A 20,304-nucleotide genomic window follows, 5' to 3' on the forward strand; every position below is an offset into this window, starting at 1 on the left:
GGGGAGCAACAGGTGCCCTCGTTACTGTCTGGATTGTCATTCTTTGGCTTCAGCACTGTTGAGGCATGTTCAGGAAGCCTACCTGAACCAAGCAGGGCTTGGTGGGGCTTCTTCCATGCAGCTGTTTGCTAGCCAGGCACAGCCAGCCACTGCAAGGAGGATTTTGGCGCTCTGCGCGCGCGCACACACACTGAGGAAGCAAAGCATCACAAGGCAGGAGAGCACCTCAAGGCACAGCCCTCCCTCGGGTGACGCAACCCCACTACTCCCGGCCTGGCCCTTCTCAGCGCCAGCCTGGAAGGCACCGAAAGGTCCCGCCTCAGCCGCGAACCAGCCAATAACGGGAGAGAGCGCTGCCTGGCCCATGACAACGCGCCCCTGATTGGCTGCTGGGAGCACCAGTGGCAGCAGGAGGCGGAGGTCTGGAAACAACGTCAGCTTGGTCTGGTCAGTCTCCGAGGTGCAACCTGTCCCGGTCGCAGCCTTGCGGGGCGCGAGCGCCTCAGACACCAGCAGCCCCTTCCCAGCACGGTGCCAGACGAGGCACCGGGGCTTGCCCATCCCCTTGGCCCCGCGGCTGCCTGGCTGGGGAGACCCCGCCCCTTCTCGCCCGGGGGACGCGGCTGAGCGCCCCCAGCCCTCGGCCTAGGGCCCGGCGGAGGCTCTGTGCCGCGGGCGGGAAGGGCGCAAGGCGCCGCCAGGGGGCAGCCAGCCACTCCCTCGATGGGCAGCCGGCCGTTCTAGCCGGTGTCTCGGTAGTAACATACGTCATCAGGCGGCGACCCGGTTGCAGCGACGCGCGCGGAGCGGCGGCGGCCGGGAGCGGGGCTGCTCAGGTGGGTGCTCCGGCCCTACGGTGGCCCCTCAGGGTGCCCGCGCCGGGCTGGCTCTGCCGCGGTCCGCTGCCCACTCCTGACACCTGCCCGAGCGGGGCGGGGGCGTGTCGCTGAGGGTCACAGAAGAGGAGGCGGTGGCGGAGTTGCTTCTGCCCTCAGTGCTGCGGAGCCTGGGACGCGCGTCGGTGTGTGCGGGTCTGGGGCTGCCGCTCGGACCCCGCAGCCGGGACACCGGCTCGCTGCCTGGCGGGGGCCGGTGCTGTGGCCGCCCCCTTGACTCTCCTTTCCAAACCCCGCGTGTTTTGCTTCCAGAGCGTTCCTCGTCCTGGTGGACCTGCCCGAAGACATGACTACGCAGGTAAAGATGTAACTAACCCGACTCGCCTCTGGCTGGGGGCAGGGGGGTAGCGTTGACCACTTCAATAATGGATGCTCTTCTTTCCCGTTTCAGTACAGCATTCTCTTCAAGCAAGAGCAAGGTAAGAGAAACCCATGGGCTTTTAGGCCGTCCACTTTTCTTACATAACATTCTTATTTCCCTGAGAATTGATGTAACCAAAGAAACTCCTGTGATGTTTCAGGTGATGTTCTTGCCAAGTCTAGATTTTGAGTGGATTTAAAAAACTCTAGCAGCATTTAAACTGAGATGATGGGATGTGGCTGTAATGATGCAGCATTAGCCTTCCTTAACTTAAGTGAGCTGCCTTACTCTCTTCTTGCCTGGTTCAGGTACACTTGCAAATCCATGTATTGCCAAGAAGAGTAAAGCCCATCCCATTATCCACTTTCCTGATTACTGTAATCGTAGCGCTCTGTTCTGTGGTGCCATAGCATCTTTCTCCACAATCCCTTGTTTTCCTGAGCAAGTTCCAACTGCACAAAATGTCCTACTTCATTCCTGACAGCTTTTCAATGCTCTTATGGAGCTATTTATACTGGCAGTTCATCTCGCAAGAAATTTAGAGCCAATAAATAAATAAATACAGTGAATTACTTTCTTTTTTCTTTATTTCATCTTGAATCTAATTATTTTTAATCTCCTTTTTGTGGGTTTTGTTGCTTTATAAACTGCTTCTAGATATTGTCTAATATTGTATTAGCAACTTTCCCATTCTTATGTGGTCATAAAATACGTATATTCTTGGCATGCCATAATTTTAGGTTAACCGTGAAGCTACAACGTCTATTGTCTGATTCCGGACACTGATATAGGTTTCTACTGCCTGAGGCAGGAAATAAAAACAAGCAACTATTGTGGATAAATATATCAGTTAGATTTGAAGAGATAGCTAGGTCTTTTTCCCTAATTTTAATGCTTTATTTCAGCTCATGATGATGCCATCTGGTCAGTTGCATGGGGAAAGAATAAGAAAGATGGTTCTGAAACAGTAATCTCAGGCTCTTTAGATGATTTAGTGAAAGTCTGGAAATGGTAAGTGAGGTGTTCAGTAAGAACTAATTTAAAAATAAAAAAACAGTGTAGACTACCTTGCCAAACAGTATTTTTTCCCCCTCCCTTATTCTCAAGAACACCAGTATTGGTGTACTGCAGGGCAGCTCTATGATGAAACTTAGTACCATTCTGTTGTTTGAGCCTGTTTTCAGTGGTGCATACTTAGTCAGTAACTGACAGCATCCTGATGTATGTTGAGAATTTGATTTTTCTAAAATGCTTAAGAATAAAAATACACTGGGATATTATCCTTCACTAACAGAGGATGAATGATAAATCACGTTCTTTTAAGAAGCATTGACAAATACCCTTGTCTTTGAAAGTTAAATAGAAGGAAGACCTAGTGCAAAAGACTGCAAAAATAAAATAACACTTCCATTTAAAGAGCTTCTTATAAGTCATTTATTATTTAGAGAAGTTTTCATTGCATGAATTAATGCTTCATTGCAGCTAATTTGTAAAAAGAGAACAATCGTTTTGCTAAAATAGTGCTTGGAGGGGATACGCCCCCTCTACCTCCTCCTCACTCCATTGTAGGTTTTGAAAGCAGGTTGTGCTTAGCTGCCTGCCTTTTGTCACTTGCAGGGAGGTATAGATTTTAAGTTGAAGGTGTGTTTAGTACCTGAAACTCTTCTTAACTAGTGTTTTATTTCCTTTTTAACAAAAGGAATGATGAAAAATTAGACCTACAGTGGACATTAGAAGGTCATCAACTGGGTGTGGTGTCCGTGGATATCAGCCACACTGGTTCCATTGCAGCATCCAGTTCCCTCGATGCTCATATTCGCCTTTGGGATTTAGAAACTGGCAAACAAATCAAGTCAATAGATGCTGGTCCTGGTAAGATCCCTGTGTTCACTTGGTAACCTGTAATTTCTGCAATGCATGTACTGTACATATAGTATACCATTAGTGGACAATACAGATGATATAGTAGTTCTCTTTGTAAAACTGCAGCACCATGTACATTATTCAAGGGCAGCTACTCTGCTGATTCAGGGTAAACTAATATAGAACTATTTTAAACTGAGTCTATTCATGAGAGATTGCACTAATATGTCAGTCTTTTTAAAAGTTGATTGTAGTTAAATTATGCTAATTTACACAGGCAGGCAAGGTTTCTATCTAATCTTGTTTGTGTTACTTGCATGCTACCTCATTGAAAGGTCAGTTAGTGGTAAAGTGACTCATTTAGGGTGTAGACAGAAGTGCAGTTCCCCACTGTAACTGAGAATGCTTTGCAGGAAGTGTTCTGAGTTGCAACAATCCCTTGGAACAAACAGAAGTTCAACATGCAGCCAGTTTTCCCCTAGGAACAGCCCCTGTGCCCTGCTAGGCTTCAAAGTTTTCAGAATGGGAGGGGGAGAAAGGGAGTGGAGGGAGCTCATTCTAGGGGTTCCCCAGCCAGCAGTGGAGGGTGGGGTAGGGGAATTGGAGCCCCACACCTTGGGGGGGACACTGCAATGTACCCACCCCACCCTCCAACGGGCCAAAAACACCTCAGTGTGAATTCCCTCTGCTTCCTTTTTCCCCTGCCTCCCATTCTGAAAACAGCTTGAGGCTGGCAGGCAGCACAGACAGAAGTTACAGAAGACTGTTTTGAAATGTCTTCATTTGACCCCTCATGTGCTAAGGGGTCACATTTCCACCCCATTGGCCTTTTTTTTTTTTTTTTAAGCTGTCTGTAGCCGTGCACTTGTTTGGTCACAGCTAAAGACTGCTTTCTGTGGCCAGATTGGGTGAAAATTGTCACTTCTGTCTGTACCCTTAGTTGAGGATGCATAAAGTGAAGTAAAAGCCAGTTTGCCGTTTCATAGATGTATTAATCCAAGTGTTGTTAATCAGAATGTGGCAATGGAAGAATGACCATTTAAACACTGTGATGCACATTAAGACTATTGATGTGCTAGTGTAGTGCATCCTCCTTCTACACATTTGATCTTACTGGAAACTTGCAATATAACTCTTCTCATTGGGCCAAATACAATGTGTTTTATGTGAATAATCCTACAAAAATAAATATTATTGGCTAAGAAATATAAACAATATATACTGTTTTAAGTATTCTCTTTCTCTCTCAATACAGTTGATGCCTGGTCCTTGGCTTTTTCACCAGACTCCCAATATCTTGCAACAGGAAGTCATGTGGGAAAAGTAAATATTTTTGGTGTTGAGACTGGGAAAAAAGAATATTCCCTGGACACTAGAGGAAAATTCATCCTTAGCATTGCATATGTAAGAGACTTAACTGATATTCTCTTTTATTATAGTATCATCAGTGCATTCTAGTGTAAATCAAACTTTCAGATACTGTATTAGCCATTTTAACAAGAACTTTAAAAAAAATAAAGACTTCCTACTAAACATTTAATCACTAATTTCTTAAACTGAACATTGCACCTGTATTTGTAAACTTCATTGACCTTTCCTCTATGCATGGTGGTATTTACTACAGTAGATCCTCTGCTGAAATTTATCCAATGTTGTGGAAATGCCTTATGGAAACATACACTTCAGTATACTTGCACTTCCAGCAAAGACGCCAAAATGATTAGATTACCCCTTTAAAACTGAGTCCCCATAAGGTGGTGACCTTACTGATGGTAAAACTGAAATTTCATAAGATAAATGAGTTCTCCAAAGGGACAGAGAGAAATCTGAAATTCAAATAAAACATAAGCCCACAGTCTCTTTTTAAAATAAATATTTGCAATAGAAAACCCCTCATTACTATAAGTAAACTGGAATGAATGATGCATCTAGGGTAGGAATAATCATACTTTTAAGAGATTTAATTTCAAGCTGTATGATGTTCTTTAACATCAGGAGAATGAAATGTCTGAAGAATAAAATCAGTAATATGCACAAAAGTAAGATCCTTTTGAAAAACAGAGTCCGCACTGTTAAATATCTTGCCTTCCAGGCTGTCTTGATCTGTTTCTCTTCTCCACTCTCCCAGTATAAAATGTTAATATGAATATTTGTTAAATGTATAATGTTATATTGTTACAGAGTCCAGATGGAAAATATTTAGCGAGTGGAGCGATAGATGGCATTATCAATATTTTTGATATTGCAACTGGAAAACTTCTGCACACGCTAGAAGGTAAATACTTTGGAATATTTGTAAGCTGCAAGTTACAGATTCATTCTTGATTAAAGTGTTAGTTACGAAATGCTTGATCACTGTGTAATGAACTGAAATGTCAAGCTAATTTATGCCTGTCTTGGTTATTCATGCATAAGGTTACCCCAATAGCTCTGTTTCCAAACCAGTGTCCTTTTAAATATCTATTCTGATTGAAGCACTGTCCCTTTATTTGTAAATGTCACTGTCTGTTTCTAAGGGTTAAAGTGTGCATAAATCCAGTTATTAATCTCAGCATGTGTGTAGGTGACAGAGTAGTTACCAACTGACTGTGCCGATTCTCAATTTCAGGCCATGCAATGCCCATTCGCTCATTGACATTTTCTCCAGATTCCCAGCTACTTGTCACAGCTTCAGATGATGGATATATCAAAATTTATGATGTGTAAGTTATCATTTCACAAGATGCACCTGATGGAAGAATTAATATTCTAAGAATTTTTTTTGAACTTTTAACATTTTGGAGGGTCTCTTCTTTTTAGCTTAGTAGTTACAGATGCATTGTTTTATAATTAATAAAGCATCATGGAGTTAGACTCTTTAAAAGGTGCAATAGTACATGGCAGACGTGGCTTGAAAACTGACGGCTTCTACCTATATTTAGATGTGTGTGTGCACCAGCCTTCCCTTCAGCTTGCTCTTGTCTCGACTTCTGAGTTTCCACTGCACATTTGTGAATGAAACAGAACATCTTAATGTTTGCCCTTTATGCTCCGGTGACACTTGGTCTCTTTCATGCTACACTCCCATTCAGTGATCTGTTGCTCTCCTGACTCATCTTGTTGTCTGGACTCTCTCTTCTCATCTCTCCTCCTAGTGAAATTCCTTTCCAAATCACTATGCTCTGATTTTATAGCTAAGTCAAGATTTATGCTTTAATCCTCACTGCCTTTCACTTAGACATCATGATTCTGTCACCTGCAGAAGGAGAGGCCTGGTCTTGAATTACAGTGACCTCAGTCACAGAACTCTGTAGACAATAAGGTACATTCCTTGTACTGTACCTTAACAGATGGGCTGCATATTGAATCAACTTTTGAATAGCTTTTGAATAATTTTACAGAAAAACAGCAAAAGCAAGTGTTGAAAATTTACCTGTTCTAACTAAACATTTTTTCCCAGATCACTCTCTCTTGTCTAAGTTGCAATCTCTACTAGACTTTAAGAAAATGCACACACAGCCCCCTGTAGGTATGATGAAAATAAGATGGCATATCATTCTATAGCATGCTAACAGTGGTTGAAGACCAAAGTGCATCACGGATCTTCTCCAGCAACCTTATTAATAGTTTTAGACAGGATCCATTGTACACAACCTGTTATTCAATTGAGATGAACAATTGCACAGTTATGAACTCTTGGAAAAAAAATAACATGGCTGTTATAGGCTGCACTGAATGCAACCTTGTAGTTACTCACTCTTCTGGGATTTGCAAGCTGAAGTTTAATATACTTTCATTAAGTGACTGCTAAATCTAAACTCTTTCTCCCACAGACAACATGCAAACTTGGCAGGGACTCTAAGTGGTCATGGATCCTGGGTATTAAATGTGGCATTTTGTCCTGATGATACCCATTTCGTTTCCAGGTATTTCTTATTTTTAGACTTTTGGGAAAGGTAATCTTTCACTTATAATGCAGACAGATCACAGAATAAATGTGTTTAAAAAAACCAAACAAACAAAAAAAACCCCACACACACACAAAAACCCATTTGGAATTGAATGTACACTGACTGGAAAAGCCATTTTAAATTATTAGAGGGGAGACTGATATTACTTTGACAAGTACCTTGTATCATCCCACTGAAGTCAGCAAGAGTTGTTTTTTTGTGTGTGGTTTTTTTTTTTTTAAGAGTGAAATACTTCTGAATGTAAGGAAAGATACTGCACTCTTACTACATTAAACTAGAAAGTAAATAACAAAATCTAGTAGGCTGTAAACATACTGCGTTTGTTCCAGGATAAACCATTTTATCCCAGGACAAAGTGCAGTTGTTCAAACAAGCATCCATGTCTGTTCCAGGATAAATCCTAAAAAGATTCATGGGATAAGAAGTACTAACAGTTTATCCTGGGGCATTGCAAAATGTGTCTGGTTATTCCAGGATTGTATTATTTAATCAGTGGCAGAAAAGTGGTAGTGCATTCAGTCACTCACTAAACCCTGATAAAACCTTAGCCAGGGACATAAAGGCATGAATGCTCAAAGTGCATTGACAACTTAATTTGACAGTTGTAGCCTAATCTGATGCTTTGTGTCATTGTACTATAGTACATTGTAAATCTAATGAAGACTTAAAAACATTATTCTTCAGAACAAGACGAACTGTTGAATCTGATTGATGCAAATTGACTAAAAAACTTCAGACTGTGCTTGCTATGCTTGGAATTCTCCTTCATTTACTATGTTCATATAAAAATAACTTAACTTTGGTTTAAGAAATGCAATTTCTAGAGTTTGGTAAAGATCTGCATTTTATGTTGCTTCTCCCCAACTTTAATAGTTCTTTATACAGTGGTATGGGATCTTTGGGCTGTTGATTTTATATTGCAATTATATTGTTACTAATTTACATAGTGATTAACAATATTTTCCAGTTCATCTGACAAAAGTGTAAAAGTTTGGGATGCTGGAACAAGGACCTGTGTTCACACTTTCTTTGACCATCAGGATCAGGTATATTAAGAATGAATAATTGTGAATTGTGTGCATTCTTGCCTCATGCCTTAAATTGTACTAATAGAAGAACTTACACTTTTAGGATACATGGGTTTGATTTTAGTGGGGATAGGATATTGGTTTGGCTTTAAAGGTAGTGCCATGGTATTTTACAGCTGAGAATTTATTTACAATATTTGAAAAATTAATATCCTAAAAATATTAACTTTTTAAAACTTTGGCTGATCTCTTTCTGTATAATCCTTTGTACAGCCGCAACCAAAAGGCAGTTACAAAGGGCAAAATGGATTCTCGTCAGTCTATTAAATCAAAAGATCTTTGTACACACTTTTTGTAGTATACAGAGCACATGTCCTTTATGCATTTTTTTTCCACATATACACATTAAGAACAGGCCTGAAAACTGGTTTAGTGGCTTTTCCCTGTTAAATATCAAGATTATTGGTTCTTTAAAAGACTTGAATCTGAGCACTCTGTAGTGGGTAGCTAGCTTTCAACAGGGGAGAGGAAGAAGTAGTTGAGTCTTTACCAAGCTAATTTTTTCCTCCCACATTTTTTTTTAACATAAATCTTGACAAACTGAGAGCCAGAGGTGTGGAGTTCTTGTTTGTTTTTTGTTGTGTCCATCGTGTTGTGGTCGTGTCCGTTGTCGTCGTCCCCCCAGCATTAGCAATATTTTACTCTCTTGATATTCCTGAGCTGTTCGTTCTCCTAGCTGTCCGGTTAATCATAAAGTTTTTGATGAAGCACAGTAAAATGAGATTTGGATTTTTGAAGATAAAGTAAATTGTTCTCTCTTTGAGAGTCTATAGATCTCTTGTCTTTGGGTCTAACATGCACACTAATAACTCCTCTAGGAAGTGGGTGATGAGTAACAGCGCACATGAAGAAAAATTCCGCAAACACAGTTGTAGATAGTCTATTACCCTTTTTGGCAACAAGCTAATGTGCTGTTTTTGTATTCCTTGTACAAGATATTCTCAGTAGTTTGTTCAGACATTTGACCCTGTTAAGTCTCCCAGGTTCATATTGTTTGTGAAGTCCAGTAGATAGACCTCTAGGTTCTAGGTTACCTGGTGGTACCGGCAGCCATTCTTGTCTGGTGCACTCCTGCACACCTTCCAGCCTTGCATTTTTTCAGGTTTTTCTCTGTCCTGAAATGAAAATGTCTTTTCTTGGAATAAGGTAATTCCTCTTGTTTAGACTTGCTCATGTAGCTTTTTACTCCTTCATCCAAATCAAGTCCAGTTGCATTGGATGGTGTACAAGGCTGATTATTGGTTTGACAGAATTTGAACCGTAGCCACTGACAAGAATACCAGTGAAAAATGTAAAGATGACTAATGCATAAGACCTTATCAGACAAGCAGATGGCAGTGTTCTACTTCAACAGCTAAAGGGTGACATAAGAGGGGAATTACTTTGCATTAAGAACAGTGGAAAGAATGACCTTTAGCAAATGCCATCCACATTTCTTGTGTTCAGCAAACTTATGGACCACAAGGAATATGAAGAAATAATGTCCGATCTTGTTATCCGCTGTCGTGAGCTATTGTTTATATATTTGTATTGGCAGGTCTGGGGTGTGAAATACAATGGAAATGGTTCCAAAATTGTATCTGTTGGAGATGACCAAGAAATCCATATATATGACTGTCCAATTTAAATACCCTGAAGCAATCCTGATGGCCAACTGTAATCTACAGGTTTTCAGAAATACTGATTGCACTTCTCGTGTTGCCACTTAAAAAAAATGCTTCTTATTTTGTTAATGTGATAACATTTTAATAATGCTCTTCTGAATCTTGGACTCTGACATCAATAGAAAAATCCAAATACTTATACCATTTATATGTATTTTTGTCTTAGGTTTGGCATGAAAGAATTTACATTTTTAAATAAATGAAATAACTATTGTAGCTACAAAATATTTTGTCTCAAGTGCAGACGCTGGAATGTATGTATTTGGAAATATATACTTGTGTGTAGTATCTGCTCACTTAAGCTACCTCCATATCTTTTTTTTTTTTTTTTCTTCTTCTGAACTATATAAATAAATTTGAGTCTGAAATTGTTGACTAGCTCTGGCTAAAGCTAATTTAGGAAACGTTTCTGAACCTTAGACCACGTACACACGTCAGCCATCACCCCTGCTACTGTTAAATATTTGTCTTTATGTGAACAGGGTCATTAAGTTAACACCTGTTTTAGCAATTGTGCTAAGGCACATGGTTCACTAGTTGTGGCCTAGTCTATAAATTTTTCATTTGATTTCCCCCCCCTCCATAAAGTTAATATACTTACTTCTAGTGAAGATATATATAAACTGCATTTTAAAAAAAACAAAACTGTTTCTTAGTATGGTTTTGTAACGTAATATGTTACCATGCAACAGAAAGAGGTTACTTACTGTGGAAAAATCCTGCTGAATGCAGGGCAGGAGCTGCTTAATGTCTCTGAGATGTCTTTTCATTATGAATGCTCTGCTGTGTGCACATGTGCTGCATGCACGTTACCAGCTGTACCCATGTGACATTAGTATCCCCTGCCACTCCTTGAGCTTCACCGAGGTCATAAAAGAGAGTACTGCACCTTTGGCATGGACTTACAGATGTGCAGGACCTTGAGGAAGAGTGCTGAAGACTGGGCTGAGAAATGTGCATATGGACAACAGGGTGTGAAGATCTCAAATTACTGAAGGGTAAATAGCTTCACCCTGATGCTTTGTATGTTCCAGTTCATGATCTGTGGGTGACTACAAAGCAGTAACCAGTTATAGGAGAACAGCAGTTAGCACATGACTTTCAATGGAGGCTTCGGTCTGCAGGCTTTAGAAGCTTCATTGTACTTTTACCATTATGAGAACAGAGCTCCAGGTGGCTGCTTTTAAAAAAAATCTCTGAGTTGTATAAACACTACTGATACTGCCTGTGCTAATGTGACAGTCGGCATCGTGCAGGGCTGCATGCCCAAGATGGAGAGTTGTTAGTATGGCAAAACCTAGATTCTAATTGCAGGACCAGGGTGGCTGGTCAGGAACCTGTCTCGAGGAAGGGAGCCAGAGATGTTGTGGTTCTAGTGACCTCAGATATGTCTACAGGTTTGTTTTCTGGGTATTCACTCTTGGGCCAGAGTTCTAGATTCTAAATCATATATATTGAAAGCCACAGAAAACTTGCAGACTACTACTTTTTCAGTAGCCTGTCACTTAAATAAAGGTAAGCCAAAACAGTTTTCTGTGATGCGTAGTGCTCTAATTGCAAGTGCATTGGTGGGTTAGTATCCTCAGGTAGTGATTTGACCGATCACTAACAGGTAATTCCTGTGTGGTGTATGATGGGTATGTTGAAATAAGGCAACTTGAAGGCTGAGATGCCTTAACTAGTCCCTTAATGCCATGAGTGGGGATAATGGTGGCTAGTATCACCATCCTGAATTCCAGTCTACGTACAGGCAAGCTTCCAGATGCGAAATTAGTTACTGCTGCTTTTTTTTTTTTTCTCTACTAGGGATTGTGTGGTAGTTACTCTATAAACATCTCTGGTACTGATGGGGAACCCCTTCTATGTTAGTGATGAGACGATCAATAGGATTTAAATAATAGTTCATGAGAGAACCCTGAAGAGGGATGGGAATGAGGAAGGTGGCTGGGAACAAGCCCTGGCTGAAACAGCTTAAGGGATTTCACAGCTAGAAATGAAATGTAATAGTCTGTGGTAACACAGGAGCATCCAGGCCTGAAGTCAGCCCAGTAGTTCCTGAAGGGAAGTAATCAATTCTGGGATTTCACAAGTTGGTTCTAATGAATTACATTTGCCTCTGGCAACACTGTCTTCTCAAAAGCAGCTCACATCATCAGTGGTAGAAGAGAACCAACCCTCCCCACCATGTGATCCAACTTGCAGAGCAATTGCTCTTTCAGTGTTTACCTTTAGATGAACAAATACAAAAGAAGGCATTTCACACTGGAATGTGCAGGCGCAAAGAGCAGTTTCTCTCTTAGTGCTGAACAGTTCCACCTCCCTTAAGGTCAAGTTCTGTGCAGTCAGTCTACATGTTGCCAGAAGCCAGATCCTTGCTTTTGGGTAATTCATGCATGCTGCAGCATGAAAAATGTTCTCTCCATCAAGCAGGAGGCTACAGTGGCTGGGTTTAGGGCTGGCTGTTAGGAAGATAAATTGCTCAAAACTGCATTAAAAAAAAATCTGTTTCAATTATCTTTAGGACCATGGTAATATTCCAAGTTTCTCAAAAATAAACTGACCATTTCCAAATGGGATTGAAGGGATCTCCTAGGTGTGGTTCTCTCCATAAACTAAAATAGGGACAAATTCATTCTGCCCCATGGGCTGGATGAGTTGCATTGCCCTGTAAGCCAGATCCAGCATGTGTCCTAGAGCAGCCAGGGTGGGCACTATGTGCAACATTGCCCTGGTCCCACTATTCTGGGGGTGCAATGTACATGGCTGTCATGTGCAGCACATCTCCAGAGCTGCAGTGACCACTCCAGGGTCATCATGCAGCATGTGGCAGCCACTCCATTGCTCCAGGATATGTGCTGTATGTGGTACAGTCCCAGAGCGCCGCTGCCTCCACAACCTGTGGGTAGCACTAGAGGCCAGAACTGCCGTTATTTTGGATAAGTCTGGTCACAACCTTGTTCCACACGGCACCTATACGCGTGCTCTGACGTGTTTTGATTAGAACACATCGGAGCAGATGCTATTAATCAAGTCAGCTGGAGCATTCTAATCAGAATGCTCCCACATGCTGCAGCATCTCATGTATTCAGCATCCCTACATTTTAAAATGGCTGTGGGAATGCTTTAACTAAAGCTCATCAAGCAAGTTTAGTTAAAGCACCCCTGCTGCCATCTTGAAACAGGACCCTGAATATATGAGATGCTGCAGGTGCAACTTCAGAGAGGGAACTGGGCTTATTTAGTCTGCAGAAGAGAAGGCTGAGGTGGGATTTAATAGCAACCTTCAAATACCTGAAGGGTGGTTACAAAGAGAATAGAGTTAGACCAGTGGTCACCAACCTTTTTAGGTTCAAGATCATTTTTGGATTTAAAAGGAACTGAGGATCTACCCCCTCCTCCCAGCAGGTAAGTCTGTGGGCAGGGAGGTGGGGAAAGGGCTGGTGGGGGGGAGCAGATTGAGGCCCTAGACCTAGCCCCCAGTCCCTCACTGCTGGGGCCTTGATCTGCCCCCACCCTCCAGTGTCAGCGGGGGAGGAAGCACATCTGACATGAGGTGGGGGAACAGAGCTGCAAGTGGCTCATCCGAGGGCATGGGGGGCACGCAGCCCAGGAGGGCATGGCTGGGGGGCATGTGCCCCTGGATGTGTCTGCAGGGTGGGCTGCAGGCAGGGGGCACTGCAGTGTTCCTGGCCAGGCTGTACTCGGACCAGGTGGCGGTAGCACTGCTGCAAGCAAGGCCACGGAGGGGGTCATAGCCCAACCCCAACCCGTGCTCCCAGTGCTGTAGCTGCCCACTGGCCTGGCAGGAACAGCCCTGCATAAACTCTCAGCCTGCAGCTGTAGCCCCCATGCCCTCACCAGCCCCAGGCCCCCTTGTCTGCGGGAAAGGGGGGGGGGGTGTGTGCAGCACTAGGCTGTTCCACCAGGCCTGGCCCACACTGTGCTTGGGGGGACTGGGGGGGGGCACTACAGCCCCTCTCCATGGCCTCACGCCACTGTCTGGCTTAAGCACAGCCTGGCCAGGAGCAGTCTGGCAGGAACAGCCTACAGCCCATCTTGTGGGCAGAGATGGGGGCATGTGCCCCCCATGACCTCCCAGGCTGTGTGCTCCTCCTCCCTGCACCCCCTGGATGAACTGCTCTTGGCTCTGCCCCCTGCTGGCTGTGCAGGACCTGCCCCTGCTCCAGCCCTGCTACCTACCTCAGAGCTGCAGCTGTTGGCACTGCCCCTTGTTGGGGGGCGGGGGGGCGGCACGTGTGTGGCAGACAGCTCCTGCTGCAGGCTGGGCTTTGTACCCTAAGCTCTGGTGCATGTGCCCCCCCAGCTGCTGCCCCTTCCCTCCCCCACTGACTGACTTGCTGGGCTGGGGGAGGCATGTACATTCATGCATGCATGTGCTCAGCCCCAACCCAGGATTGGCTTCAAGAGGCTCTGGGATTTACCAGCTGATAGCGATGGACCACTTGATGACCACTGAGTTCCTGTTCTCCTTGATTGCAGATGACAGAACAAGGAGTAATGGTCTTAAGTTGCAGCAAGAGAAGCTTAAGTTGGATACTAGGAAAAACTTCCTCACTAGGAGGGTGGTGAAGCACTGGAATGGGTTATCTAGAGACGGTGGAATCTCCATCCTTGAAGGTAATTTTAAGGCCCAGCTGGACAAAACCCTGGTGGGGATGGTCCTGCTTTGGGCAGGGGGTTGGACTAGATGATCTCCCGAGGTCCCTTCCAACTGTAACTTTCTGATTCTAATTAAAAGGCTCCCCACCCCACATCAGAGCATGTGTAAAATGCCCTTTAAAGCATTCTAAGTCTTGTCATAGATTCAGATTCTAGCGTTAAAAGGGACCACAGTGGGCCATCTAGTCCGACCCCCTGCCCCTGGCAGGCAAGAAAAGAGTCACCAAACCTGGTGTCATGTGATCCTAGCCAGGGGCCTGTCCGGTATCCTTTGCTTTTAAGACAGCTTAGAAAAGGAAGAATAGAATAAGTCTCAAATGCCTCTTAACCAAGATAAAGGGCATCTCTATGGGAGGCAGCTATACCTCTTCCCATGTTTGTTTGTGGATGTTCAGCCACAAAGCAGAATGTAGGGTTCTAGGTAACACACACACACACACGCGTGCGTGCGTACATGTCAGAGGGACATTACCTGTAGTTTTCTCTCATGGCCACAGCCAGTAAAAAATAATTGAAGAAGTGCCTTAGCTCAGCTGTGTTCTGCATCACTTTTTGGAACAAGAGTGCAAGGGTGCTGATAGTTCAGGACTGGCTCCTGGTAGCTAAAACAGATTTGTGTGTACAGACTGATGTTTAAGCCTTTACTTAAAGCACTTTGAAACTTAGGAGAAATTTTCTTACATCTTTTACATTGAAATATAGTACAGCCTTCATTCTAGGCTGACACTACCCTTACCACTATCAACTAAATTTCACAATATGCTGCTGTCTTGCATGCAATTTGATCTCTGTTCCAGAATGATTGTTTTGCCAAAATTTAATACTACAACTTTGTAAAGTGGGAGAAAATCCTTTCATTTTTCTTTCAACTGGCTTACTCTTACCACCACCCTCTACTATTTAAACGCCCACTTCTAGCCTTAGTGAATGATGAGGTATAGATTTTTGAAGTGCACTGTGTAGTCAGAGTAGCTTGCCCACTGGCCCTTGTGTCACCTTCTCAACTAACATACCAGGATGCCCCAGCCAGTACAGGAATGAGGAGTATTTTGATTAACCCACAAAAATCTTGCTTCAGACTGGCAAAAATCAAGAACTTGCAAAAGTAATAACACACACTGAATAATTGTAACATACCAAGACACTAAAGGTCAGTTTTTAATAGAATATCCAAGTTGGAATTTCAAAGTCTTTCTGAGTTGAAACTGGAAAAAGGCCCCTTTTCCTCTGCTGAATCATTGTCCTATTTCCAAAGGAAATAGAACAGAGGTAGGGAGGCTATGCTAGACAGATTACATTTTGTAAAAGGAGTTGCCTTTTCAGACCAGGCTTGGATATGGTCGAGACTTTTATACAACACAGTCTAGATTTTAGTGCTTCTTGTTCCTTCTCAGGGTCTTGCCAGAATTACTACAGTTTGCTATGTAAATTCCATTATATACAGCTGCACATTAAGAAGCATCACTAGTGAAAATAGCATTTAAATTTAGTTGTAGCCCCTTCCAGTTTATGCATTTTCAAACTATGTACCTGTCTGACAAATACCATGCATATAGCAAACTATTAGAATTGGAAAAAGTTTATTTGCAGGAAGCATCCACTACGGCTGTGCAAAATGGCAGCGTTCCATTTCGAATTTTGTTTCGACTCAAAACAGTTACGCCATTTCGATGCTGTTTCAATCTTTTGCCCATAGGATATAATGGGAAAGGTCAAAACAGCCTATAACTTTGACATTTCTGGCTTGATTCGGTTGAAACTTGCAGGGATGGGAGCCCCTTCTGTGGGCATGAAGCCTGCCAGGTTTCCCCAAGCCCCCTGAACCTAGGTCTTGAAAGCAAAACCCCTGTCATGTGTATGTGTTAAGCCACAGCAGTGTCAAAACTGCAGGCATGCTAGCCCCTGCTGAGGCCACAAAGCCTGCCAAGTTTCAAGGAGATACATGCGGGAGGTTTGGGGGAAATTGCACCTCAAGCTGTGGACAGGCAAAACTTGTGACATGGGTGCTTGTGTAAGTGACTGTGTCTGCCTTGGGGTAGAGGGGGGTGAAAAACTACAGGCCTGTTAGGTCTTGCTGCAGCCATAATGTTGGCTATAAAAGGACCAACACGTAGGATTCATCATAAAATTCTAGTTTATTAGACAGATGCAAAAGTCAGATCTTAAACCTTGGCGCTGATCCGCTTAAACACACACACATGCTCACAGTAGCTAGCTATGAATACTAAGCACCGGTGTCAAGATATACCTATCCCCAAGCACTAGAGTCTGCTGTCGATAGCTAGTCAAAGCTTCTTTCAGTGCAATGTTGCCTCAGAAGGGGGTCACTGGCTGGTCCTTTTGGCTGGACAGGCAGGGTGCTCGTCAGGTCAAAGAGGGGGTCATGTTTCACTGCCTTTTATCTCTCTCCAGCAGACTTTGGTGACTCTGGGCCTACCCAATCCAGGGGCCATTGACTTCATGTGACATCCTCTTTGGTGGCTGCTAGATAGCAGCCGTCAGTTCCAGGGGTCATATGCACAAGTACATGCAGTCTTGAGAGTCCGTTGATGGATTTTGATTTTCGTTGCTGTAATGAATAGGGTTCTGGGAGCAGTTGATCAGCAGGTATTCAAGAGTCAGTCTCCAGCATTGGTTAGTTCATACAGGGGCTTCTGTACCTTCAACAGTGAAGTTTCAAGGAGTTCCCAGCTTTGTATAGATTCTTTTCTCTCCTTAGTTTGTGGCTTCCTAGGTGTTAATCCTTACTCATTGTGTAACACAGTAGCTAGCTATCATAATCAATCATGAATACTGGTCAGGCTGTGAAAGGACTATGGCTGCCAAGTGCAGCTCCTCCCTTTGATGTGATCTTCCATCTGCTGTAGAAGACCAGGGGCTTCTGTCAGGCTCATTGCAGCCAGTGGGAGGACTCCTATTCACAGCAGTGGGCACTGGAGCAAACCCTGAGGATTTTATGGTGAGGTGGGCCAGGTCAGGTTGAAAATTAACTGTACCTTTATAGAAGGCAGGAAATGGCATGCTAGCAGCAGCTGTGCATTACCAACAATAACCTCCAAGAGGTTAGCATGGTAGCATCCCTCCCTAACAGCTTGTTAATATTGTGTTTAGTCCCATCATGCCTGAATGAATAAACTGCAGCCCCAACTCATCCCAATAGCCTTTATTCAGTGTAAAGCTCTGAGGGCTTTCCAGATCAAGCAAGTGTGTTAGGTGAGTGGGTTGGGACAGGACAGGAAACAAGAACTGCCCTCATTTCACCAGACTCAGCACTGCATTAGATTGTGCTCTGGTTATACATATGCTTTGACTGCATGTTGCTACCAGCTCATGGTGAAGCTGGCTGTCCTCAGCCCTGATCAGCCACTACCTTCCTGACCGAACAGAGGGGCATCTGCCAGGGCTGGGGAAATGATACAGCATGCCATTCTCCAGCCATTCACTAACCTCATTCCTCCATCGTCTCCCTTCCGTGCATTAGTAAGGAGAGTACATGGGATAAGACTGGCTCTATGACAAGAACCATTCTTCAAGGAGCTGGGGTGGAGGCGAGTTGACCTCTGCTGACTTATGGCTCCTGGGGCAGGGGGCTGGATTTCATGATCTTCCAAGGTCCCTTCCAGCCCTAATGTGTATGAAATCTATGTATGATTCACTCAGGCACCAGCTCAATACAGGGAGGCAGCAGTTGGATTCCTGCCCTTGCTAACATAGTTATGTTTAAGTTGTACCATATAAGAGTACATTTGTTAGAAAGCATAAAATGTAAAATGGTGAAATGCCATGGCACATGCAACAAATAGACCAAATACAAGGAGGGTGACACATTCCTATGCAGAATACTATTTTACACCCATAAAAGCACCTACAAACTATATTTTTATTACAAGTATACCTTACTTTTAAACATAAAGTACATTTGTTATGAAGTTAAGTTATATCATATAACGTTAGCAAGGGCAGGAATCGAACCACTGCATCCCTGTATTGAGCTGGTCCCCTAGTGAATCATGACTGTGTAACACTAGCGAGCTATGATAACAAGTTAATGAGCCATGATTAACACCTAGGAAACCACAGACTAAGGAGAGGAAAGAATCAATATTGAGCAGGTAACTCCTTGAAGCTTCACTGTTAAAAGGTACAGAAACCCCCTTTTGAACTAATGAACACTGGAGGCCAACTCTTGAATACCTCCCAATCAACCGTTCCCAGAGCCCTATTCATCACAGCAGTGAATTAATCAAAATTCATCAATGGACTCCTGAGACTGCACGTACTCACAGATGTGACTCCTGGGGCTGACATCTGCCATCCAGCAGCCACCAAGAGGGATGTCCCATGAGGTCCATGACCCCTCAATTGGGTAAGCCTGAGAATTGGGGAGTCACTAAAGTCTGCCAGAGAGGGATAAAAGGCAGTGAAGAATGACCCCCCCAGTGGCATCCTTTGACCTAACCAGCACCCTGCCTGTCCAGCCAGAAGGACCAGCCAGCAACCCCCTTCTGAAGCATCATTGCACTGAAAGAAGCCTCAACAGCACACTCCAGTGCTTAGGGATAAGGTATATCTTGACACCAGTGCTTAGTATTCTGTGTGCATGTCCCCCAAGGTTTAAGATCTGACTTTCGCATCCATCTAATAAAGTTCTAGTTTTATGATGATCCTGCAAGTCAGTCCTTTGTAGTCAACATTGTGGCTGCAGCAGGGCCTAGCAGGCCTCCAGTTTTCACCCCCCTCTGCCCCAAGACAGGCACAGTTGCACAAGCACCCATGACACCAGTTTTGCCCATCAGCAGCTAGAGGTGCAGGGCCCCAGAACCCATAAGCCCCTGCACCCATCTCCTTGAAAGCTGGCAGGCTTCATGGCCTCAGCAAGGGCTAGTAGGCCTGCAGCCTTCACCCTGCTGTGACTTATACACACAACATGAGTTTTGCTTTCAAGACTTAGATGCAGGGGGTTTGAAGAAACTGCACCCCAATCTCCTTGAAACTTTGTAGGCTTCATGCCCTTAAGTGTGCAGGAATGGTAGTAGCCCCTTCTAATCCAAAAATCAGGATAGAAATAAAGTTGTAGGCTGTTTCAACCTTTCACATTATAGCCTACGGGTGAATGTCAAAACAGTAGAACATTTTGACTTGCCTTGTTTTGTTTCAAGGCTGTTTCAACAATATCTGTTTAGTTTTGATTTTGCTGTTTCAACCTCAGAACAAGCTGAAGCAACATCAAAAATTTGCACAGCCCTAGCATCCACTATTCTTTTACTGTGAATCCCTCTTCCCTCACAAATTCAACCAAGTGTTACTGTGTAACACCATGGTGCACTCAAGGTACTACATGTTCAGAGAGGTAGGTTTTTCTTAGGAGCCTACAACTACAAATAGAAATTCTTGTATCCTAGTATAGCCAAAAACTGTCTGAAACTTATAGAACCTAGTTCTGCATTGTGGTTGCTTTGAGGCAAGATTTCCTCTTAAGACATAACAATCCCCATTTTGATTTAGTGCCTCACAGTAAACTTTGAAGCCTAGCTTTCAAACTTCTTGAAGTTTGAAGTGAGAAAGGACACAGAATTTGTAATAGGCAACCTCCAATAGCAGAAGCTGAAGGAGCTGAGAGAAACAGAATAAGATTCACAGGTTGTGGAAGAGCTTGTTAAAGCTTCATACTAAAATAAAAAACCTGGGAGCGTATTACTGCAGCTAGAGTACTTTCCCTTGTTAAGCAACAGAAAGAAGGATAAGAAAGCCTTTGAGTTAAGCACAAGTGACAAAACAAGTTTGAGTGTAAGCTCACAGGCG

General features: G+C 43.5%; 1 protein-coding gene across 1 annotated transcript; it reads left to right on the forward strand.

The window, feature by feature from the left end:
• The first annotated feature begins 478 nt into the window (after positions 1-478).
• On the forward strand, positions 479-10,195 carry SKIC8 (SKI8 subunit of superkiller complex). The gene is made up of 11 exons (XM_006261340.4): positions 479-836; positions 1,149-1,194; positions 1,288-1,315; positions 2,163-2,268; positions 2,957-3,129; positions 4,376-4,524; positions 5,302-5,395; positions 5,729-5,822; positions 6,933-7,025; positions 8,038-8,116; positions 9,696-10,195. Exons 2-11 carry the CDS (start codon positions 1,183-1,185, stop codon positions 9,783-9,785), a joined length of 918 nt encoding a protein of 305 aa, XP_006261402.2. The 5' UTR covers positions 479-836; positions 1,149-1,182; the 3' UTR covers positions 9,786-10,195.
• The last annotated feature ends 10,109 nt before the right edge of the window (positions 10,196-20,304 follow it).

Source organism: Alligator mississippiensis, chromosome 11 (assembly GCF_030867095.1).
Source record: "Alligator mississippiensis isolate rAllMis1 chromosome 11, rAllMis1, whole genome shotgun sequence".
Taxonomy (NCBI): domain Eukaryota; kingdom Metazoa; phylum Chordata; order Crocodylia; family Alligatoridae; genus Alligator; species Alligator mississippiensis.